At 40.1% G+C, this 25,665-nt stretch overlaps 1 protein-coding gene across 1 annotated transcript in view; it reads left to right on the forward strand.

Moving 5' to 3' along the window:
• The window catches only part of LOC308406979 (acid-sensing ion channel 1-like), a 73,062-nt gene continuing 47,397 nt past the window's right edge, over positions 1 to 25,665 (forward strand). Inside the window, exons 1-2 of the mRNA XM_080898332.1 lie at positions 1 to 1,019; positions 6,706 to 6,901. Of these exons, the coding sequence (XP_080754458.1) occupies positions 658 to 1,019; positions 6,706 to 6,901 (558 nt within the window). The 5' untranslated portion in view covers positions 1 to 657. The remainder of the gene's footprint in view (positions 1,020 to 6,705; positions 6,902 to 25,665) is intronic.

Below are 25,665 nucleotides of genomic sequence, written 5' to 3' on the forward strand. Positions count from 1 at the left end.
CACCACAACAACCAACCGTCTGACTCCTAAACAGGTTTTCAGATTCCTGAGTAGGGTATAAAAAAAAAAATCTCCGGGTCTGACCTGAAAATCTGCGGACTGACTGTAAGGGGCATGCGTGCAGCGCAGCTACAGAGGAACTCTTTATGAACGGGCTGAAGTGCCAAGAAGGATTTCCATTTCTCCCACAGCTCCGGCTTTCTTCTCGCTGTCGCGCAGGAACGACGCGTGCTTCACTGGACTTATAATCGACCAGCGAATTTCCAGGCTGATGAAGCACTTTGTCAGCCCTTATATTGTTCTTTGCTTTTCTGCAGCCCAGCGAGAAACCTGCAAAACATCATTGTAGCGCAGCGGTGATGGACATTCGCTTTGGCGTCTCGGTTATGCACGCATTGGAGTCATTGTGCTTTTTTTCAAAGGCGCTACTTCTGCACACATCTCTCGCTCGCCTGACTTTCTTTAAAGCTTAAAATGTTTTGTCGGTGTGTATGAGCGATGGCGTCCGAACCGCACCAGGTGACGGAGAGGTTATCTGCACGTTTGGACCTGTTCGCGTGGATAATGAGAATTTATGCCACAGGTGAATGAATATTTTCTGTTTTGAAGCCGCTTTCTGACTCTGGCATACAACTCGAGAGGGCTGCACGGTGAACAATGGATCTCAAAGTGGAAACCGAAGAAATGGAGTCAAATCAACCTCCACCCATAGAAGTTTTTGCGCACAGCTCGACCCTGCACGGAATCTCTCACATCTTCACGTACGAGCGGTTCTGCGTCAAACGCTGCCTGTGGCTCGTGTTTTTCTTGGGCTCTCTGACCTTCTTGCTGTACGTGTGCGTGGACCGGATCCACTTCTACCTCGAGTACCCTCACGTCACCAAACTGGATGAGGTCACGACCCCGATCATGACGTTCCCCGCCGTCACTTTCTGCAACCTGAACGCTTTCCGCTTCAGCCGCGTGACGCGCAACGACCTGTACCACGCAGGGGAGCTGCTGGCCCTTCTCAACCAAAGGTAGCTGTTAAAGAAAAGTTAATAGAGAGCGCTCCGAATTTAATTTCCAACTCTGCCTCCGCTACAGGAGAATTACTGCATTTAATATTGCCCTTTTAGCTGGGCATTTAAAACGCCCCATATTTTACACCCCACTGCACCAGTGGTTAGCACCGATGCCTCATAAAAAGAAATTCCTGGGTTCGAACTCCGGAAGGGTGGAGTTTGGGTACTTTGACTTCCTCCCACACAAACGAGTACAAATGTGCAAAAACATGCACGCTAGGTTAATTGTGTGAATATGAGCTGTGCTGCCTAGTGGCCTGTCCAGGGTGTAGCACACTATGTCCTATGACAGCTGGGATAGGCACCAACCACCCAACAGGCGTACCTGCTTTTCACCCTATGATAGTTAGTAAAGTAATTCACACTTTCAAAGTTTAGATAAAACATTTAATGTTTTTATCAAACGTTGTTCCAGATTAATTAGCAAATTGTCTTTTAATATTCTGTTTTTTGTCCATTTAGACATATTTTTAGAATAAATCATACATACTTCTAGGTGATATTTTCAATACAGGAATGTAACAGAGTGGTTGTATTTTGCAGCATTGTTACTGAAAACTGGCAGAAGTCTAAGAAAGACGAAAAATAAATTCCCTCCCACCTGATGAGCATGGCATATGCACTAAAATAAGTTTACACTGACTTTTGGCTTCACTTGGGATTCCAAACCTGCTTTCCTGTGGAAAGAACTCTACTTAACCCACTATGCCACTATGTCTTACCACTTTCTACTACTCTATGACCTCTGTGGTCAAATTCTTGCATTACAGGCTAGAGAAGGTGCAGTAGTCTAGTTACTTCTTAGATCACTTAAACTACAATGTGCTGAAAGGTTAATCTGGATTTTCTTTTAAAGTCCAGTGGCCCCACCTTCAAAGCATACCCCAGTTTTAAGCATAGGATTGAGTTCTTCATCCCCCACTGGCAGTTTGCACTCCTTTATCCAGCAAGCCCTAATAGTTCATACCTTGTTGAGTGATTCAGGGCTTGGAGAGAGCATGCTTGGCAGGCTTGAATTAACTAAGGCGTACTAATCAGAAAACTCCAGCCGCCTTGTTGGTGCAGCTGAAGGCTCTGGGTAATGGAGCTGGAAGCAGCGTCGTACTGTACAGCATGCACAGGAGGAAAAGATGTGGAAAGTCTGCTTCCTTTGATTGCAAGTGAAATGGCAGACGCTGTGGGTATTTTTTTTTATTTATTTATTTATTTTTGTCGTTCACATACTTACATCCTTCATGTCAGTGAAACCTCACCAAAAATTCTCCTCCTGCACATTAAATCTACTCAGTAGATTTTAAATGTTATATTACGTGGAGGTGTTCAGAATGAATGCTGATTATGATCACGCACAGGGCTGTTGAAGAGGCAGGCAAAAACAAGAGGCTGCGTTAATCCTTGCTTAAGACGCTGTTTGATTGCTTTCCCTGTGGTGTTGTAATATTTTTTTTTTCTTCCAAATGTCAACAGAGGTAGCAATAATGCAACAATTAGCAAGATTTTGACATTCACTACAATCAGGGCTTGAGAGCATTTCAGGAGAGTTTGGACCGTTGTTTCACCCGAGTCATCAAAAACACGAAAGTGTCCTCAGATTATGCCAGGCTTGAACATGTTGTCTGTTAAAGAGATCAAGGAGAAGACTCAGCATCTGGTGGGTTTACTTTAACATGGAGATGGAGACAATTTCTATTCTAAATCTTTAACAGAAATTGAAGTTGAAGAGTAAAATTAGCTTTGTTTTCCTGTGAGGCTGGTGTGGCTGATGATCAACACTTGCCATCTGGATTTTTCTACATCAATTCATCTCCTAATCCCTTTGAATTTTTTGTCAAAGTTGGCCACCAAATCAGAAAGGGGTTGAATTTCCTTCTAAGTTTCTTTCCTTGTGTACTTATCTCAACTCTTACACTCTGAAGTAGGTTTAGTGCTCATTATCCTGCCTCCCTTGGCAAGGTAGAGAGGCGATGCAACAACACACTTAGCTGTTATACCCCAGCCAGAAATGAAAGTGCTCGTTGCATGAAATCCATTTAAGATCATTCTCCACCTACTTCCCATGTTTGGAGTCACTGGTCTGGGAAATGTCTTGTGGCATGATATTTAAGCTGTGCACATACTGAAGTGTCACTCTCTGCTGATCCTGTCGGCTTGTACTTCTGGGATTTTATCTCATAAGTGCCTTCTTGGCAGGTTTGTCCACAGTACAAACAGCAGGGAGTCAATGCCTCTCCTCAATTAAGTTCACTTTCAATCAAACAAAAGCGCTCCCTGCCCCATCCTAATAAGGTTAGGCTCTTCTTAATGTCTAAAATCTATGAACTTATTTTTAAACCAGAATGAAGCTAGTTGTTATTGATCTGTTGTTTTGATGATTTCACTTAGTTGGATGCCCTTTTGCCTTCCGCAAAATGAAAAGAAAAGCATTTACTGCACCCTGTTTTTATAAGAAATTTTAATAGCTTGGCATAATTGCACATTACCGACTCCATTCTTAAAGTAAGCAGCCACTGGATCTCATTCTTATTCATGTTGCACATAAAACACATGGTGTGTATTAATTGTATTTGCCACAATAAAAGACCATATTCACAGTACATTCATATGAGAAATTTCTAAAAAATCCTTTCATTTGAAGCAGCGTTTGAGGTGGGGTGAGATGGGGGGCTGGAGTAGTCTGCTCTTTGGTGAGTCCATTAAAATGGTGACATTTTTAATAATAGCTCAGTGGGAGATCACAGCAAGGCTGGAGAGCGGCTGCATTTACAGCTATTCTGCTCACTTTTAATACAAGGCAGCGTGGTCAGATTTTTGTGAGCTCCATTAAATGAAAGTAAATTTCCCAGTGCTACCGATAATGCTGCGTATGATGTGGGTTGTCTGGCTCCCCACTACGTTACACATAGGCCTTTATAGTTAAGAGTCTGTCAGGAGAAACAGACGAAACCAACAGAAATGTAACTGAATGCCAAGCTATCAGTGAGGCAGAGCTATGTTAAACATCATACATGATATTACAGATGAGAAACTCATTAATATGGGTATTAAATGCTAAAACACAGACCTAATTAGGCTTTTTGATTTTTTTTTCTGTTTAATATACTATCTTCTGCTTTTAATGTTCCCAGTGTCTCCTGTTTCCCTGTCTTTGCCTCTCTCTTTCTTGTTTCTATGCTCGTACCTTAGTTTAACATTTATCATTTATTTATTTATCACTTCCTTGCCTGCATCTTCGCTTTCTGCCTGATTGTTTCAGCCTGTGTCTTGCCTTCTGCTGTCTGATTTCCTTCCCCTGTGACTGTCTGTCCTGGTTTGATTGTTTCCTCATGTGCGTACTTGGTTAAGCAGCTTTTTGTGCATATGTAGTCTTATTTTTACCTTTGTTCATTGTCAGATTGTTTGCTACCTGAACCTGTTTTTATGGGGAAAGAGTTAGCTTTTTATTATTTACTGTACTTTTCCTTGGCATCCTGTGAAGGTCCCCACCATTAGCAACTATACAGATATCAATTGTGGCCACTCTAGGGTTGGTTAGTGGATGCTACTTTATTAATATTCCAAGATGGCTACAATAACTATGCAAACTTTTTGATGTTAAGCTTGTTAGCTAGCTGACATTTGCTAACTTAACTAAAATGTGTATTTGATATAATTGAACGAAGTGCACAGACAAAGATTCAGAAGGTAAACGGACAATCTGATAAAAGGACAAAACTATGCACTCACTGGCCACTTCATTAGATACACCCGTTCAATGTTAATCAGCAGATTACATGGCGTCAACTCGTTGCATTTAGGCACGTAGACATAGTCAAAATGACTTGCTAAAGCGGGCAAGAAACGTGAGTTAAAAGTTCAAAAGTGGCGTTGTTGGTGGTGCCACACAAGCTAGCCTGGGTTTTTGAGAAGCTGTGGGGGGGGGGGGTTCCAACAGAAGCATCTTCAGGTTTTACAGAGAATGGTCCCCTCCCAAAAAAGTATAAAATATCCATTGAATGGGAATGCTTTGGGAGAAAATGAATTCCTAATGCCAGAGATTAGTGGAGACTAGTCAAAATGTTTCCAGCTGTTAGGAAGGCAACAGTAACTCAAATAACCACTATTCAGAAGAGTATCTCTGCGAGTACATTAAGTCAAACCTTGAAAGATATGGGCTACAGTAGCAGCAGATTACACTGGGTGTTACTAATGTCAGACAGAAACGGGAAATGGAGGCGACAGTTCACCTGTGCTCTGTTGTGGTCTGATGAGTCTCGAGTTCTGCTGGAACATTCAGATGGTAGAGTCAGCATGAAAGCATGGCTCCATCCTGCCTTGTACCAGTGGTTCTTGGTGGTGTGCCCCTTAGTGGCAGTTGATCATTGTTCAAATGCTTCAGCCTACAGTGACTGTGTGATTCCATCTTGTCAACATGGATCAAAATCTCAGAATTTTCCCTGCACCTTGCTGAATCTGTGCCATAATAATTTAAGGCACTTTTTAAGACAAAGAGTGCACCCTGGTACCAGCAAGGTGTAGCTAATGAATTGGCTGGTGTGTATGTGTGTATGCACACTTAGAGGGCTGATTTCAGAAAGAGACACAATTAAGGTGAGCCAGAGGGCTCAGGAGCAAAAGCATGGAGATACACAGAACGAGACTTCAAAGTAAAACCGGAAATAACAAATAGCTTACACTGATGGGGAAGCACAGAAGGAAGGAGAAAATTCAGCAAAAGGACAGCAAACCAGCACATATAACAGGGACCATGACTGTATTTGAGTATGTTCATGAACTGCTAGCTGGAGAATGCTCTCTGGGATGTGGGTGCACATGTTTCTTTGCTAATGTCCATAATCTAAGTAACAAAACTAAGTTTTGTTGATTGATGAAACAAAAATGAGCTTCTGTCAAAATGATAGAAAGAGCACCATGTGAAGCAAAAAGCCATCACGTTTCCCACCATAATGTCTCATCTTTCAAACATGGTGGTAATTCTGTTATGGCTTCCTCTACCAGCTGAACTGTGACCCAGAAATATATTAATGATTCCATTGTTCTGAAAAATTCCCTTTTTTTTTTTTCACCATACCTCTGCCATGGATTTAAAAGATTTAGTTACTTTTACTTCTGAAGGAGACAGTCAGCTTAAAAATTCACATGAAAGTTTAACCAAATGTTCTGACAGGCAACATAATCCAGTCAACATAAGGTTGGTTCAAATTGAAATACCATGCAGCCTGGAACTGTTGCAGTGAAGGGACTACTGGGTTAATGGCCTTGTACAGCTCCTGTCTCAACTTTATAATGCACTGTAATATAAAATAAAGCTTTACACTTTGGTAGTCCTTGTCATCTGAGAGGTGGAAAATGCCACAGAAAAACCATCTTGTACATTTTTATCGTCTGGTTTCTGCACCTTATGATTCATTGTGCAGTATTATTTTTAGGTTGAGGAGAGTAAAGGTTCACTGGTGTAGACGCTCATAAATTTTCTTGGAAGTGTACAAAGGCACCTTTACAAAGTCTGTGATAAGGGAGTGATTGTGAACTGCTGGGATGTGCTGCTCAAGCAAGCGGCTGAGTCCATACCAAACTACGAGACATGAAATTTGCAATTGCTGAAACATTTCTATGAACTCTCCTTCTCTATCTGATTTCAAAGGTATGAGATCAGAGACATGCACCTGGTGGAGGAGAGCGTTCTGGAGAGTCTCAAGGTCAAAGCCGACTTCCACAACTTTAAACCGCGACCCTTCAACATGCGGGAATTCTACGACCGTACCGGCCACGATATCAGTGACATGCTGCTCTCCTGCCACTTCCACGGCACCGAGTGCAGAGCAGAGGACTTCAAAGTGGTAAGTCATTGCTCCAGAAGATTTGATCAGAAGATTATTAAAGGATTACGCTCTAGTCACATTGTTTCTATAATTGCTAGTTTGCAACAACCGAGCTGTAATTATAGCTGGGAATTTTTCTGAAACCTCTCATATATCTGACAGAATAACTGTCTGCAGAGCCGTGAACAAACATTGATGTTTTATGTCAGTCCAGGCTTTTTTGAAGCTGAAATTTAATTGATAGAGTGCTTTATTAAACAGGCTGTGACAAAACAGAGATAAAAATTACTGTGTTAAACTTTAAAAAAAACAATTTCCTCAGTGCATTTTGATGGGCATGCCTGCTGACCCAAGTGGTTCCCATACTGAGTCATCAGCAGTTCTGCACACTCATCCATACATGCATATTACAGTATGCAGTGCACTACACTCAGTGTCAACAAATTTCACAACTTTTAATGGTAACTGTGCATGGGATGATCACTCACTTTTGCACTTCTTTATATTTTGTCAGGAAAATGTGAAATGAAACATGTGCAAGCAATTCTAACAAGCTTAGAAGGCTTTCGTTGGTATGAACACCTTTACTTTTCAACACAGCCTGAAGTATCTTAGGCAAGCTTTCATGTAATTTCTTTAAGTAGTCTTCAGGAATATTCTCTATGCTTCTTGAAGGACATTTAAAGCCTTTCTTTGGATGTTGGCTGCCTTTTGTTTTGTTTTCTGTCAAGATGATAATGCTGAGGTCTGAGCTCTGAAGAGGCCAGTCCATCACTGATGGTGTGTGTGTTTGTGCTTTATTTCTATCCAGGTATGCCTTTACTGCATTGGTAGTGTGTTTGGTATTAAAGCTGTAAGTGTTACCTGAAGTGCTGGTATAGCTCAGCAGGGGTCCAGATGTGATTTCAACCTGGGCTGTTTCCTCTCTGTTGTTTCCCACACTCTCTTCCTCCTTTCCTGTCTACTCTACTCTGCTACTGAAAAATAATAAAGGGGGAAAAAAAAACACTTAAAATTGGTCGATACATTAAAAAAGAAGAAGAAGGAGAAGCTGTTGCCAATCAGATGTTTTCCAGATTGTATTGCATGGTGGATCAAAATTGGCTGGTACTTTCTTCTGTTCCCAATTCCATCAATTTTGAAAAAAATCCCCAACACTCCTTGCTGAAATGCAACGGCAAACCATAACAGAGCCTCCACCGTGTTTTACAGATAGCTGAAGACACCCACTGTTGTACCTCCCTCCTGAACAACTCCTCCTCCTCTTTGCTATCTTTGGCTTTTTTTTTCTTTTTTTTTTCTTTTTGGACAGTCAACTAAACAAATGGGAACAAATTGTGTTTTCTGCAACAGGCTGCAACACTGGCTCATCCCTTGAGTTATGTGCTTTTTTGGGATTTAATGTTTTATACTGTTTTGACAGAGCCCCTATTTTGTTTCTCCTATATTAAAGTACAGAGGATGCGGTGTCAAGCATTAGCTGTCTTTCTTTTATGGCTCCAGTTGTTATGTTGGCAAATGACCAGACTGATAAAAGTCGCCAACCAGGGACTGAGATCATGACGCGGAGTTGTGTTGGCTGCGCTCGAATCCCAGATGGGAATGAGCAACAGCTGAAGTCAGCACCTCGGATAGTTAATTGCTATGTAGCCAATGAAACTAAATTGAAATTGCAAACCATTAATCATATCTGCACACACAGATACTGAACCAATCAAATGCAACATTGACAGTCAGAACAAACACCTTGTGGTAAATCCAGTGTAAAGCCATCGTTACAGAGATCAACATGAAAATAAAGCTTTTGATAAAATAACCAGCTTTATACTGTAAGATTTAGATCAATTCTAAAATATATATATTTTAAAGCATATATGTGGCAAAATTTGCCACAGTACGTGTTGTTGTATGGGCATGTACGCCATTTCTTTTAATCCCAAGTGCACGCAGATGTTTAAAACCCCCATTTTCACTTCTGTGAGTCTTCCGTGTCTTCTAACAAGTTCTTGTTAAAGTAAATGATCAAGCATTGTTTTGAGCTTTTTAGTTATTTCGCTTGAATCCCTTCAGCTTTTAAAAAAAAAAATGTTCGCGTCTACCTTTTTAAAATAAAAATGGTTTTTAGTGTTTTTAATTTTATCCTTTAAACAATGAAAGGGAGGCATTGTTTGAAAATGTGTTGTATATTTTTACCCCAGGAAGACTAGATGTGCTTTGTGTTTATAGCTAAAGGGGATCCTAATAAATAAAACAAACCAGTAAACAATGTGCACAGATGTCCTTGTGGAGAATGGATGTGAAATAATGCACTGGAGCTGGCAAAATTTGTTTAAGCAGTCCACTGACATTATATATGTCTGCCTGACTGACTGGAAAAGTACGTTTCCCCTGCAGCACAGGAGCAGAGCTGCCCGACTGTAATGTCTCTGCTATAAAACCTTCTGCTGACGCCGGCCCACCCAAACGCTGTAGCCAGAAGTCACTGGCAGCAGACATGGTTTTTAATTTGGAGCTGAACATTGATCATTCGAAACGGCGAGCTCGCTGAGTAGATTGGATTAAGTTCAGTTGTAGTTGTTTTCCTAACAAGATTTCCGTTTACTTTCTGTGAGCATCTCTGTTACTATCTGGCAGATATTATTCACGGGCGCACGAGTCGTCAAAGAGTTTTTACCTTGATCTAACCAGCAGATTTGAGGAAGAACAAGCGTGCATGTGCAGTCCGAAGAGATTAAAGGAGGAATATAATGACATGCATTCATCCACAATGACACCAGAGAGGAGCTCTTAAAGCTGCCGCTTAGTGTAGCAGCTGCACTGGAGTAGCTTTGAAGTGATATTTCTGCTTATGGGCAATTTTGCCATTTTTCCTGCTAAACCAATAAAAGCAAAGCAACTGGGTGCCTTTTTTTGAGTCTCCACATGTAGTTGGAAGCAGCACTACTAGAGTGTCTTTTTTTAAAAAACAGACATGCCTGGTAGCAAGTCGCAGCAGCTCTGATCTATTTTCATCTCCCCTCTTTTCTTTCAACAATCTTCAAATTTAAAAAAACAAAACCTCTTAGATCTCTGCATGGTCAGAGCAGTCACAGCTCTCCTTGCTTGCATTAGAGTAGTTAGTAGATCTTCTAAAGCAAGCTTCTGGGTTGTTTCTCACTCCAGACTTAAAACAAAAAGAGCCTGTACCTTTAAGATTGTGGCTGCTAAACCTCTGATTTCATATTTCATTTTCCACACCCACACTATTTGTATTGTGCATCAAGTCTAGTTTATTGATATAGCCCAAATGACAAATTGCCTTAATTAAAGGACTTTACATGCAGCATATGACAACCGATATTTTAGCTCCTCACTTTGGTGTCTGTTTCTTTTTTTTATTGAGACACTTTGAGTAGTGTCCTTCCTATTTCAATAAATTTTATTGCTTTGAGGTTTTTTTTGGTTTGGTTGTTGTTGTTGTTGTTTTTTTTTTTTACCTTTTTATAGTGGTGAGATTTAAAGGGACAGGTGTGTTAAGGAAATAAGAAGTCTCTTTGTCATGCTGTGCAATCAAGCTTGGAATTAAATGTGGCTTAATTATACTGGTATTATAAATAGTTGTTCAAAGAGGTCACACTTAAAGGCACACTCACAATAGTCCTTTCACACTTTTCTACAGTAGGGGTCAAATAAATGATTTTATGAATATGTATTGGTTTGTGGTGCAGTGGTGAGTGCTCCCCACTCATAGGTGAGAGGTTCTGGATTTAGATCTGAGGTGTGTGTAGTGTGTGTTATTCTCCCTACACATGTGTGGGTTTGCTCCAGTTTACAGTCCAAAGACCTGTCTGTTAGGTCAACTAGTGACTGTCAATGGGCCGTGGGCGTGCATGATTGTCTCTCTGCGTTAGCTTGCTGATGGTCTGGTGACCTGACCAGTGTGTAGACCAACTCTTGCTCAAAACAGCCTTTTGCAGCCCTTTGCAAGCCTAGCTTGATAAGCAACAAATGGGAAATGGATGTTTAATACTGTCAAAGGAGCTTTCAAAGAAAAGCGTCTGGACTTCTTTAAGTTGCTTGAAGACGTTTCACCTCTCATCCGAGAAGCTTCTTCAGTTCTAAGGTCAAATGGTGGGGAGTCCCAGATTTAAACCTAATGGGAGTATCCCCCCCAAAGAGGGACAAAGGGACCCCCTGATGATCCTCTAATCGCCTGAGCCAAGGTGTGAAAATGGGTGTGGGTCCCAATCAGCCAGAGTTTCGGGTGAGTTCATTGTGAAACCTGGCCCCACCAGGTGGGGACTCCCCACCACTTGACCTTAGAACTGAAGACGCTTCTCGGATGAGAGGTGAAACGTCTTCAAGCAACTTAAAGAAGTCCAGACGCTTTTCTTTGCAAGCTCCTTTGACTACGATGACCTGGATGACTGAGAACCTTCACAGACGATGTTTAATACTCTTGTAATGAGGAGTCGCATATTTGTAGCTTAATCGCTGCTACTTATGCTAAGACACACAGTTGTATGCTAGATGACGAAAATGTGATTAATGAGGAACTTCAGTGAACATCATTCAATTCATTAAATTGTAGGGCTGAGTTGTTAGTGGGAAATGTTTCTCCTCAATCCAACACAGTAAGTTGTGTGAAGAGAGAGAAATTCTCTTTGAATACCTAAAGAGATGAGCTATTTGAGCTTACAGGTGCAGCCTTAAGTTAACTTGCATGAAAAAATCTAAACTATAATATATATATGTGTTCCTAGGGCATTCAAATCAGGACTATGAAATAACAGCTGAGGGGCAGCGCACTAATGCAGACAGAGTTTAAAAAAAAACATTAAGAGGGTGAAATTACTTAGTTTATTATTTTATTATAATGCCCATTTCCTCTGTATTAGGTCCATCAGTTCAACAACAGTTACATTCTCCACACTGCTGCTGTTCTCCATTTAACATAAATTATATTTTCATATTCTTAGTCCCCTGATTTAAAGCTTCTATTGTTTTTTCACATTAAAAGGAAGCCTGCAAGACTGTTAATATGAAACTTTCCTTGATGGAAACTGGCATTATACCGAATTTAATGAGACAACAATGACTTTATATTAACTGGAGAACTGGAAAAAAATGAAGACTTAAGGTCTTTTTCTCTTTCAAATGAAAACCTGACTTCTACCTCATTATTACTGCAGAGCGCTAATTATTTCTGCACATATACAGAATATTTAAATAGCAATTTACATGCTACACAAATTGTATTAGTATTTTGATGTGCTATATCCTTTCTAAAGCCAGTGCTTCATTTCCTTAATCTTTTATCTCTGTTGTATTCTGTTGTTTTAATTAATTCTTTAACTGTTTCCTGGACTCTTTAGACTGTTTCTTTTGCTCTGCATGACAGTAATTTCCTCTCTAAACAGTGATTTCTCCCTCCTTTAAAAATGCTTTGAGGGGGATGTCATTTTGGGCTCTGTATTTTTATTCTTAAGCCCTGACAGAGAAGCTTTGCATGGTTCTCAGTTCAAAATGATCTTTAATGTCAGATCTTGTTCATGGGCATAAGTTTGTGCTGAACATTGGTGTTGTCAAGATCTCTGTCTAAATAAATAAATGAATAAATCTGGGTAAATTCCCAGATGATTAAACATGCAACTATTTTGCTGGTGATGAGTAAAGAAAATCAACAGCCTGTTTATGCAAGATAATTCATAATTTTATTGGCGGGTTATATTGGCTAGGTCTGATTATCGGGGGGGGGGGCATAACCTCCCTAACCCCCCTGTAAATTACGCCCCTGATCTTTCTACATACCCTCAGTTTATACTCTTTTCTGGCTCCTTTTCCCCTTTTTAAGCAGATGACTGTAACTTTCGTCGTACAGCAAGATTCAGAGATGATTTTATTAGCTATATTCCCTCCATATGACATTATACAGAGTGACCAGAAAGGGGGGGGGGGGGGACATTTCATACAGTTGTCTGTAACCTGACGTCATTGATGATAAGGTTTATTTGCTTGCATTATTATGTCAGACTTTGGCAGTATTTAATCTGAACATCTACTGTTGTAATATTGTGTGCAAAGTGCTTATATTAACGATCTAAAATATTTGCTGTCTTGTTTTTATGGCATCTGTCAAAAACTTGTTTCTGTATGCACATTTTTATACTTCTACTATATTTTTATAATTTGAGCCGGCACACAGGACTTCACTGAGAAATCAAAAGTTAATCAAGCACAACATTCAACCACTAAAACATTTTTTTTTTTTTGCTTTTCAATAATGCAAGTAAATAACTAATTTGGCATTTTAATTAAAAATACTAATGTTACTAATGTGCTGAATTATGAATGATTTTGGTAATTACCAGTACTGTTAGGGCATCTATGGCATAAACATTACATTGGGTGCTGGTCTAATAATGTATGAATGGCAAAAAAACAAACAAAAACAAGACAAGAATAAGAAGTTCCCTTTGGCATTAATGTACGTATGCGTGTGAAACCTGTTGACTTTTTATAGGTTTAGGTTGAGGCCACCTGGAAACAAATCTTCATATATAGTTATATATAGTCAATATAAATTATTGAAAAAATAAACTTATTTGAATTCTGAGGGTTTTTTTTTAAAATTTTATTTATTTTATTATTATCAGGTCATTATTAAAAAGTCATTTGATCCTTGCCATGTCTTTAACTTAGGTAAATACAATCTTAAATGTCATATGTCATATCATTAATTGTTTAAGAAAAACATAATGCAAAATCCTGTGAAAAACTTAAGAATAACCTCACTGCTTCCATAGGAATTAAGGGGATAAGTAACGCCTAAGTGCTGCTAATCAAATGCATTGGATTAATCAATCACCTCTATAAAAGAAGACGTTTTGATGGTCTGGTTCATTCAGCTGTATGTTAACATGATGCCAAGGTGGAAGGACATCAGCAGCGCAATTCTGGCTGCCCACTGATCTGGGAGGTCATTTCCAAACAATTTGAAGTCCATCACTCTTGGGTGATTTTTTTTTTTTTTTTTTCCCCCAACAAATGGAAAACATTCAGTCTTCCTGGGAGTGGCTGTCCCAGCAAATTCAACTCAAGGTCAGATCAGGTAATGCTTAGGAAAACTGCAAAACAAAAATAAACAGCTACTTCTCAGACATTACAGGGCTCAGTTAGCATTTAAAATTTTAAAGTTCATGTCATTATAATTAGAACAATTTTGGTTTGTTTGGAGGGTTTGCCAAGTAAAAGCTTTTTCTTGGATGGCCACAAAGGACATTCTTTACAAAAAAATCAGTAATTAACTTCAGAACAAGGGTTAAACCTCCTAAAGAGAAAAATGAGCAGATATCTTTTTTAATTTAAATATTCTGCTGTAAGACAAGTTTCCCCACTTTTTCCCCCATTTGGTCAAAAAGCAAACAAAGCATATCAGCACATAACATCTGTTCATATAACTGCTGAGCACGATGAGCACGAGGGGTGATGATTTACCTGAACACACTGCAGTCACTGCGTCAATCCAGAGTTAAAAGTGGGGCCATCTGACCAACAAGTAAAGTTTGGTTAAAATTAGGTCATGCGGCAGGATAACGATCCAAAGCACAGCAGCAAATCTACAAAAGAATGGCTGAAAAAGAAAAGAATCAAGGTGCTACAATGACCCAGTCAAAGTCCAGACTTCAACCTGACTGAGCTGCTGTGGCGGGACATTAACAGAGCTGTGTATAGATGAAAGCTTGCAAACTTCAATGAACTAAAGCAACATTGTAAAGAGTGGGCCAAACCTCCACAACAGTGATGTGCAAGAGTGATAACGTCATACAAAAAACAATTATTGCAAGTTATTGCTGCTAAAGGTCCTGAATCATGACATTTACTTCTGTATTTTGGCACCATTTATCTACAGTAGTCTTCAAAAGTCTTGAACTTCCCCTCATTTCTTTATCTTTTGCAAGAAAAATGGCAAATGGTTTGAACACTCTTAAATTATGTAACCATACCAGGAAATGCTGCATAAAAGGCCACAACATAAACACAGCACAGTATATGTCATGTGTTGTTGTTGTTCTTAGGTCGAATTTAAATAATTTTAGACTCTGCTAAGGACCAGATGGGTTTTTTTTGTTTTGTTTTTTTATATGATGTCCTGTTAAGTAATAATCTTTACCCCTTGAAAGCCTGCTAGGAGTAACCCTAGAAGCTCTTTTCTGAACTGAGTGATTTCTGTCATATTTCAGACCTGCTTATAGAGCAAAATGACTGGGTGTGCATCAGGAGTTTGTGAGGGTGGTCTCTTGGAAAAACTCTGAAACTATTCTGATGGTCATCAAACTACATCTTCGTTGATATTTACCGAGGTGTCAAAACTCGCCGTTAAAGATACACGGGAGGTTGTCAAACATTGACTTTATGGGGGAAAGAGTGTGTGCTTCCTGAACTTTTTCTACCTAGCCACTATATAATCTATATATGGTGGCTAAAGAAGTTTCTTCACACTGTAATTTCAAAGTGTATTCTGGCTGTTTCAAGGTAGTAATTGTCACACATTACAGGAGGAACGCTTGATTTTTATTTATTTTTTTCGCAAGTAGAAATACTCATTAAAGATGACATTCTGTTAAGATTACATGGTCTGAGATCACCTTTCAACCTACCTTCAAGTTGCACACAGAAACATAACAAGGTTGGTAATGAGTTTTTTCTCTCCACAATAGGACATATTTATTCCACCCAACCAAACAGCCCCTTGAACTGAAAGGTGAAGATTGCAGTTGTGTTGTGGTGCTTTAATGACACAGCCGATGTTGGCCGAGCTGCTTGCCCTTCTCTTTAACCCAAACATTGAATTGAATCATGATTTTCTTTTTCTTTTTTTTTCCTTCGTAGAATTCAAAACTGCTTTCTGGTTGCGAGCACATGCTCCCAAACATTTGATTAGTTCTGCCTCAACAATTCATTTCAGCACTGGAATATGAAATGTGCGCACATGAATCATGTAAATAGTTGTTTCGTGTCACCCCGTTCCTGGCTCTGTAGTTCTGAGTCTAATACACGTTCAGACATCTTATTGACCTTTATGTGTTTTTCTTCTAATTTGTGGGGGATGGATAATTTATGTAGTAGTTAATATCTGCTGCACATGTGCCTAAGACTGTTACTCAGACAGCCCCCACATCCTCTCTACTGTGTCTACTGTGATAGGGCAATTTCTCCACTCTTTGAAGAGCAGAACGCTGCTCAGGAAATTACATCTGGCCAGAACATAGTGGCAGCAGAGAGGTGTTTCCCCTGGAGAGGTTTAAGGCCTTTATTTCTCCTCTCCACTTCCTTTTGTTATCTACATCACCGCGTAGCTCCAGAAAACTGGAAAATACACTTCCTTTGAAGACTGTCTTTGATGCATTGCGTTGTTAATCTTTTCATTGTTTCATTGCAACATACTTGATGAATAAGGAAAGAGATATATCCCAACAGACTGTTCTTTGTAAAAAGATCAAACACAGAAAAGAGGCTGATAAACTATTCCAAGCTGTTTGTGACACGAATACAGACTGAAAACTCGACTGAACTGACAGGATCACTTCTCTCTCTTTTTTTCTTTTTTTTTTTAAAGAAATATTTTTATTCCATATAATGTGGAAAACGAAAGAACTATTCTGCACTTGTAAGATACCTCAAGGGTAGATTTTTCCAAATGATGGTGCATGCGGAGAGCTGACAATACGTTATCGTTTTCTGTTGAGTCGTGCCAGCTTATTTCTCCATATTTTTGCAGAAGATATTTCCTCTGCTGTTGAGTTTCAGTGTATTAAAGAGAAGCTCCCAAAAGAGAATTATATGTTTGAAATGTTCTCATAAAAAATCTTAAACATGTTTGTATTGGCTTGAAAATAAGACTCAGTTTGACAGAAGACTTTTGAGTTTAATTAAAAGTTGATGTCCGAGTCTTTATTCTACCTATCGAAGTGTCAAAGAAAAAGCAAATGCACTTATTTGTTGTTTTGTAAACATTTGCATGAGAAGCTGATGTGCCTTAGCACTACTGCTTACTGTCCTTAGATGGTTCAGGTCTTAGCACATTTTAAATTTGTAATTACATGGAATCTGTTGGTGATGATACATCGATTAAATGTGATAAGCTGTAGAAAATTGTAAATCTGTTGCCATCTACATACAAAATTCGCATTAAACAGAAATTTAGTAACTTCTTACTTTCAGAATCCAGACAGAACCTCAAAGATTTGGTACAGAAATTAAGAAATTTTACCACAAATAGTAACATAGTTGCTGCAGGATGGTGACTGACCTGCAAAATGGCATATGCACTCAGCAACCTTTCATTTATATAGGAATATAACCAGAATACAACCGGTTGAGGTGATTCCATGATTGCACCACTGGAGTAATTCGGTAAATACGAAAAAATAAAATTATTATTTTATTTTATTTATTTTACTCTGGTGTGAATGTGGGCCATTCACCGTCTCACCAAATGACTTCAGTTCTATTGATTTACTGTATTATGTTTGTGTGTTGAAAAATTGGACAGCTGGAGCAACAAAATTTCTCTTAATTAAATGGAAACAAGGCTGTGAGACTCTCCTGTCTGCAAACAAAAATGCACCGATGCAAATTAGTTCCTACCTAGAATCGAGGGCACTAAAAATTTCAACCAATGTGATAAATCCTGGTGTAAGATGAGGGCCTGGTTTTACCCAACATATTAAGGCTGTAACTAAATCAGCCGTTTGGTATTTTAGAAATTTAGAGTGAGTGAGAGTGTCAGAGCAAACCGCAGAGAAACGTATTCATCCTTTCATCTCCTGTAGAGTTGACTAACTACAGCCGCTCTTCTACAGTGTAGACGCTACATTTCATTCCGAATGGTGCAGCTGGGATTTTAAGAAAAACTGGCTAAAGGGAAAACATCGTTCCAATTCTCTGCTCCCTGCACTGGTTTCCTGTAAGATATAGAATTTACTTCAAATTAATACTTATTGTCTATAAGTTACAAAATGGTTTGGCAGTAAATATTTCTCTGACATGTTTAATGAACATAAACATGACAGGTCTTTGTGATCTGCAGGAAGTGGTTAGCTGGTGGTATTCTGAAGCTGAACAGGGTGAAATGGCATTTAGCTGCTATGCTGCACACTGTTTAAAGCAATGATCTGTGACGGTGCTGTTTGAAAAAGAGAGATTGTGTTGGTTAGTGAGCTTTGGAGGTGCTTGATGGCAGATTTTATTTTATTTTTTTTATTATTTTTGTGCTAAGCTAACAGCCCACTGGCTGTAGCTGTATAAGACAAGTGTCCTTTCAAATGTTCAAAATCCCCAAAATGTCAGACATTTGCCTAAAGACATTTAACTGATTGCAGCTTTAAAGCAAGAAAAGCATAATGGATGACATTTTTCCTGTAATGTCGTGCCAGTATTTATTGCAGCGTTATCGAAAGCACCCAGCGCTCCCCCTCTGCTCCTTAACAGTTGAAGAGAATGATCACTGCTAATTGGACTCTGAGGTATTTCTATAGTAGAGAGCAAACTGGGCTTATTTAAGAACCCACTCAGCAGTGAACTCCAGTAAAGGAGAACAGAGTGAGTCTCACTCTGATGAGCGTTTCCCTTGGCCTGATGCTTGGTCCTTTTTTGTTTGTCAAAGTCAGGCTTTGACAGCTCTACCCGGGGAATAGATGTGTGTTTGCAAGCTCCCAGCACACTGCTATCGTGACAGTTGTGTTATAATTTCAGTACTCTGATCGCTGCTGTCATGTCTCAAGAAGGCAACATGCATTTGTAGATTTCGCTGACAAAATGTAAGACAAGCTGTGCCTCGGAGAAGAGAAGCGAGAGCCTGGTGGTATGAGAATAACAGTGTTTTATATATTTCATCATTTGCAAGCTGTGCAGCTGTAGATGTCATGAGAAAGCCTGTTTAAGAAGAACTCATATAAAAGTCTAAGGTCTGTGCATGCTTTAGTATACTTGCTATAAATTCTGCATATCCTAATTAAATATCCCAAAGCATTGTGGTTTTAGAGCTGTCACTTCACACATCTGCAGAATATGTAAAATAACTTTGGTCAAAATAAATACCTAGAGAACGTAAACCAGTAACTGTTTGGAAGGGCGATGTAAAATAACTGGAATACTTTAGGGGGGAAAAGCTGTTAAATCAAATCAAATCAAATCACTTTTTATTGTCACATCACATGTGCAGGCACACTGGCACAGCACATGCGAGTGAAATTCTTGTGTGCGAGCCCCACAAGCAACAGAGATGTGCAAACACAACAACACAAACGAGCAAAATACAAGAATGGCCAACCTGAAACTAATAAATATATGTACAATATATAATAGTGTATGCATTTCTGGATGTGTATACTAAATATTTTCCTACGTGTGTGTGTGTGTGTGTGTGTGTGTGTGTGTGTGTGTGTGTGTGTGTGTGTGTGTACACATTTTTACAAATTAAATAGTAAAAAAATAAAATAATAATAATAATAATAATAATAAAATATATAAAATATACAGAGTTGAATATGTGCAAAACAGTGGCATTTATATACAGTGTGGAGTGCATAATGTTGAAGTTCCAGTAGTGAAGCTGAGGTGTCTATGACGTGTTCAGCAGTCTGATGGCCTGATGGAAAAAGCTGTCTCTCAGTCTGCTGGTACGGGACCGGATGCTGCAGAACCTCCTTCCTGATGGAAGCAGTCTGAACAGTTTATGGCTGGGGTGACTGGAGTCCTTGATGATCCTCCCCGCTTTCCTCAGGCACCGCTTCCTGTAGATGTCTTGGAGGGAGGGAAGCTCACCTCCAATTATCCGTTCAGAGCACCGCACTACTCGCTGGAGAGCTTTGCGGTTGTAAGCAGTGCTGTTGCCGTACCAGGTGGTGATGCATCCAGTGAGGATGCTCTCAATGGCACAGTGATAGAAGGTCCTGAGGATGCGGGGGCTCATGCCGAATCTTTTCAGTCTCCTGAGAAAGAAGAGGCGCTGCTGCGCCTTCTTCACTGTTTTGTTTGTGTGTACTGACCACGTAAGATCCTCAGCCAGGTGTACGCCAAGGAACCGGAAGCTGCTCACTCTCTCCACAGCAGCGCCGTTGATGGTGATGGGGGTGTGTACTTCTCTGCACCTCCGGAAGTCCACTATCAACTCCTTTGTCTTTGCGACGTTGAGGGTGAGATGGTTGTCTTGACACCAGTGGGTCAGGGCCCTGACCTCCTCCCTGTAAGCCGTCTCATCACCGTTGGTGATAAGACCCACCACTGTAGTGTCGTCCGCAAACTTCACAATGATGTTGGAGCTGTTAGTGGCTGTGCAGTCGTAGGTGTAGAGTGAGTACAGGAGAGGGCTCAGTACACACCCCTGTGGAGCACCAGTGTTCAGTGTGATGGGGGATGAGGTGATGCTGCCCAGTCTGACCACCTGGCGTCTGTCAGACAGGAAGCTAAGGATCCAGCTGCAGAGGGAGCTGCTCAGTCCTAGATCCTGCAGTTTCCTGTCCAGCTTCGAGGGAACGATGGTATTGAATGCTGAGCTGTAATCTACAAACAGCATCCTCACATTCGTGTCTCTCTAAATAAAGCCTCTGCGGAGTTTTCAGTTCTGCACTGTTTTCCTCTCTGTATTCATTGGTCTGCAGGGTTGCAGTTGAACACATTTGTTGTGTTTTCACATCTTAATTCTCTTTTGACTGCTGTAAAACCTGTGGTGATGGTCTTAAGCCCCAGGATGAACTCTCCAAAAGCAACCCTCAGGGTGACAATGAGCTCAGATTTCTCTGACAACTGCAGCCGTGCTGGGAGCTGGAAAAGAACCAGACTCTGGAATGGGGGCAGCCAATCTTTCCCTTGGCAGGAATATACTTAGGCTTGCATTTCCTCAGGGTTTGTGGCCCGAAGCGACAGATGTGGAGCACAGCCACCACCCACACCGCCCAGCGGCTTGTGGGTCAGCACAGCTGCTCTCCGCAGCCTGACTCGTGAACCTGCCACATGCTCTGGTGCTGAGTTTGCAAAGTTATGTCATATCTCAGTCACAGTGTTTACCCCCCCCCCCCCCCCCCCCCCCTTCACTTCTTAGAGAGTTTCTGCATTCCTCCTTCATCTCAACCCTTCACATTACACTCCATGAGGTTTGATGTGCATTCCTCACATCAAACCTCATGGGCATGACTGTGTTCATTATGTTTTCATGAGATGTTCTCGCCTCTTCTTACTATCTCCCTTTGCCTGCCTCACTCTTGTGCCCCTATCCTTTGTTCTCTTTGCTCCCATGACATTCCCCTTTGACTCCTCAATCTCTCTACTAGTGGTGAATTGGATTAAAAAACAACAACAAAAAAAATCATCTGAACACACTTACTGAGGATTAAATTAATATTTGCAGCACATTGCTGAACGAGGGCTATTTAGTGCTGACCATGTCCAAAGAGTGATTGAGGCCCAGCGTAACCACATTATCCAGATCGGCAGGTAAATGCTCAGGGCTCATAATGGGGAGTAATCCTGTACACAAAAGCCATCTGTCAGCAGTGAAAGTGCCCAACACAGCAGGAGAGCTCAAGTGCAGCTTTATTACACACTTTAAAATGCAAATTTAATAAACATTCATCTTCCATGCATCCCTGCAGATTACCTTCATATATGACAACTTACATACAACTTAAAGCCGAGTGTCATCCTGCTTGCACCACTTAAATTATAATGTTGGATCTCAAATATGGTGAAAAACTCATTAGTCTTTCCCCCCCAAAAGAATACTTTTGTGTGAATATTAGGACCTAACACATGGATAACAGCTGGTGGTACTAATTCACCAGTTGGCTGCACCACTGCTGTAAAATTTTGGCAACATGAGATATAATTATGAGCTCCAGTCAGACCTCAAACAGGGGAAAAACTAATGGAAATCTTGCATTTACGTTTTAATTTTGTTCCACTTTTGAGATTTTGTTCCACCCAGTGCTGCAATCTGATGTTTTAGTATCCCACAGTTGTCTCTCTAAGGCAGGTGACATTTAAGCCATTTCCACTGTACTCTCTATTTTGTTTTTGTTTCCTGCAGTAGTCTTTTTTTTTCTGCCCATTTCTATCTAATAATTCATTTCTTTTCTTTTCTTTTTTTTTTTTTTTTTTTTCCTGCAGAAAAATCTTTTTTTGTTTCATGCCATCTGAGAATCAATCCTCCCGAAACAAGTTGAGGCTGGTGCTTTTGTAGGACAAGTAAGGAGGGAGTGTGAAGGAAGTACAGGTAAAATGAGATGTAAGAATAGAAGGAGGCGTGCAGTTTGGTGACAAGGGAATGAGCATAACAAATGAGTTTTTGCTGCACAGAAAAATGTATAATCGGGGATCACGAGCTTTAGATATCCCAGTCATTCTTTACGATGTCTTGCTTTAACTGTAACAGTGCAATTAAGGATCAGTAATCTTACATTTTTATTTTAAAACCATATCTTTTTCCTGTGTTGTTATAGTGAAAGGTTGACACGTCTCAACGACTCCGGCTTGTTTCGAGATGGATCAGTAATGCTGCCTAAGCACGCTCTATTTATCTGAGACTGAGAGGGGGAAATGCTTTTTAAGAAGACATTTTGGACTGAGGAAGAAGGCGGTAAAGAAAAGAAGAAGGGGGAAAAAAAGAGCACAGTGGGGCTGAAAATAGCCCAGGTTGGCGGCTACCCTGCTCTGCACATGGTTTATTTATCCTGTGGGTTAGTGCAGGTGACTTAAGGGCCAAGCTGTGTGTGGGCAGGAGGCAAGCTGGCAAAGGGCTAGCAGTGACTCAAGCTGCTGGATGGAGTTTAGGAGGAGGAGACTGAGAAGGAACGGCAGAGTTCGGGTTGCTCTCTCGACTGACCCCATATTACGCTAATTGTCTCTCCAGTGGCTTCTTTTAGATGTGACAGACCGGCTTGATAGCCAAGCTTAAAAAGTATCCAAGTACATGTATTTAGTTACTTAAGTATCACTCTTCTTTTTCAGTCATAGTTCTTCCCAGAAATGAATATTTCTGACAGTTACTTTCAGTTAAGGAGAAACTTGAAATTGAAAGCAAAGTTGTTGCATGTCAAACCAGTTGTTCTAAAAAGGGGGTTTTGGGTTGTGACACCTACAAAAATGTAGCGTCTAGTTGGGGATGCTTGTCACATTTCATATGTTCCCGAGTAGTTCCACCAAAGAGACATCTTCCCTCTAAACATCTCACCTCAAATTCTGTTATTTAGAAGAGAGGGAGGTTTTGTTTCACTAAAAGCTTTAACAAAATCTCAAAAATAAATGTGCTTTTGCATTCTAAGATATGGCTTTTACTTTTGTTCTCTCTGATTTGTCATATAACAAATTAAATCTACAGTAATGCTCGAAAAATGTTTGGACGGTGACACACTCTTTTGGCTTTGTTCTTAGCCACAATAGATATGAAATAAAAGAATCAAGATTCAATTGAAAGTGTATGCTTTTAGCTTAAATTCAAAAGGTTGAAGAAAAATACATGAACCTTTAAAGAATTAGAGCCATTTATATGCACATACCTCTTTCTTTGCTTTTTGTTTTTAAAGAAGTTTGAGAGTAATTCAGTAATTGGACAGTTCACTCAGAAAGCTGCTGTGATGGCAGGTGTGTGTGGCCACAGATAGGTCTTACATTTAGTTTACTTCCTTTGCCTGAGTAGTCCCTACACCGGTGTGAATAGTACACATAGACTGTAAATAGACAATGGGCATCATGACATCACCTATTCGTTTTTGAACTTATAATTTTGAGGCCTCAACATTTTTGTTTTTGTCAATCACCAAAAAGAAAACACAAACTTCTTAGACACTCTGTACCACACAGTGAGACATATTAATGATGAGGTAATTCTATTAAAAATGCCCAGAAAGGCACCAACACTGCAAACATCAAGTGCTGGAGTTCAATAACCTGCATTAAATGTGGTGAAGCTTTGCTAACTGTTAGGACGCCGTCCTGTCTTTCAAAACAAGGGAAGAAAATTCAATTCAATTCATTTTTTTTAATATAGCACCAAATCACAAAAACAGTTGCCTCAAGGCACTTTATATTGTAAGGTAAAGACCTGACAATAATACAAAGAAGAAATTTGTAGCTGAGAAAAAAACCCCAACAATCATATCATCCCTTATGAGCAACCGTTTTGGTGATAGTGAAGGGAAAACCTCCCTTCTAACAGAACCAGGTTCAGGAAGAGGTGGCTATCTGCCGTGACCAGTTAGGGGTGAGGGGAGGAAGACACGACAAAGAAAGATAATGGCAATAAAGACCAAATATTAAATTTCCTTACAGAAGATGGGCATTTTCAGTGGGCAAATTTAGAGATTGACCTGCTGTTGAGACAAGGCTGCAATAGCAATTGGTGGAACTGTAGTTTTGGTACTTCTTTGTTAGCTCAATTTTAGACCTTGGTAGTAGGTTGGTAGGGGGTTGAAATTGTCTAAAATCAGTAATAGGACCATTATGATGTGCAGGCAGTTAATTTTATCCCACTGAAGTTTTGGTAAAATTAAGAGAAAGTTGCAAAGCCAGACTGAATCACAATCAAGAGATGTTTTCATTTGATCTAACGATGTAGCCATGAAAACATGACATATTGTTTTCTAATATTTCACTCTGTTTGAATGTCATATTGCTTCAATGAAGTGCAGTAACAAGCAGTATATTTGACACATTGCTCAGCGGAGTGGATAAAATGAAGCCACGTAACAGGAGCATGGGGGGGAAAACTGAACATTTTTGTAGTTAAAGTAGGTTATCCAGTCAGATGCACAAGCACACACACAAACAGCAATTCCCAATAATCCTTCATTGTCAGACAACATGCACCGTAAACACAGCAGATTGATTGCAGACAAGCTCTAAACCTGTAAACAATCAAATAATCCTTCCACCGTACAAACAGACCTGACAGAGACACAAACACAGAGTTTGGAGAAGAGAGGCGTGAGCTGTGTTTTCAACTCGCCTCAAATTGTCTTTTAGAAGAGCCTCCTTTTAAGTTGTGTGTCTGTGTGAACTTAAATATTGCCCGTTTCTGAGTTCACGTGCAAAATTTGTGTGCAAACAGACTGCGTCACTGTGTGTAACGAGGTCAGAGAAATGGATGCAGGGCAGGACAAAGTGAGAAAAGACAGATGGGAGCAGTTGTAGTGACAGGTGAGGATGTAGACTGTAGTCACTGTAGGTGTGATCCATGGCGCACAAACAAACTCTCTCTGAACGAGGCAAGGACAAATGGATGAAAGAAAGGGGAGTGAAGGGAAAAAAAGCCCGAGGCATGTTACGCAGAACAAAAATGAGGTTTATAATGAGGAGATTTTGAACAAGGAAGGCTCTCTTTGCATGTCTTACACTGACGCCGCTGTAATGAGTCATTTATTCTGACATGCAGAAAGATCCTGCCCAGATTTACAGCGCCCATATTAAAGGTTTTTTATTCCTGCAAGTAAAGAAGGAGATATTAATTACTAGCCAGTAAGCTCAAGGTGCAAATATGTAGCACAAACATACACAAATACAAAAACCTACACTTAGATAACATGCTGTTGCTGGAGGCAGTGGCATTACCAACAGCAGCAAGGACTAGAAGAGCAGCCTCCTGGGAGAACAGCCGAGAGACTGATTAGTATTTCCTGGATGTGCCTTTGCACTTTTATATCAGTCTTAGAATGGCATTTCCACTGCAATTACTGAGCTAATCAGTTAACCAGCGATGGCTCTGTCTTGGCCTGCAGCCTGAGTTTAGGCAACATTTCTTTCTGTTT

Source organism: Rhamphochromis sp. 'chilingali' (genome assembly GCF_963969265.1).
Source record: "Rhamphochromis sp. 'chilingali' genome assembly, chromosome: 12".
Lineage (NCBI taxonomy): Eukaryota > Metazoa > Chordata > Actinopteri > Cichliformes > Cichlidae > Rhamphochromis > Rhamphochromis sp. 'chilingali'.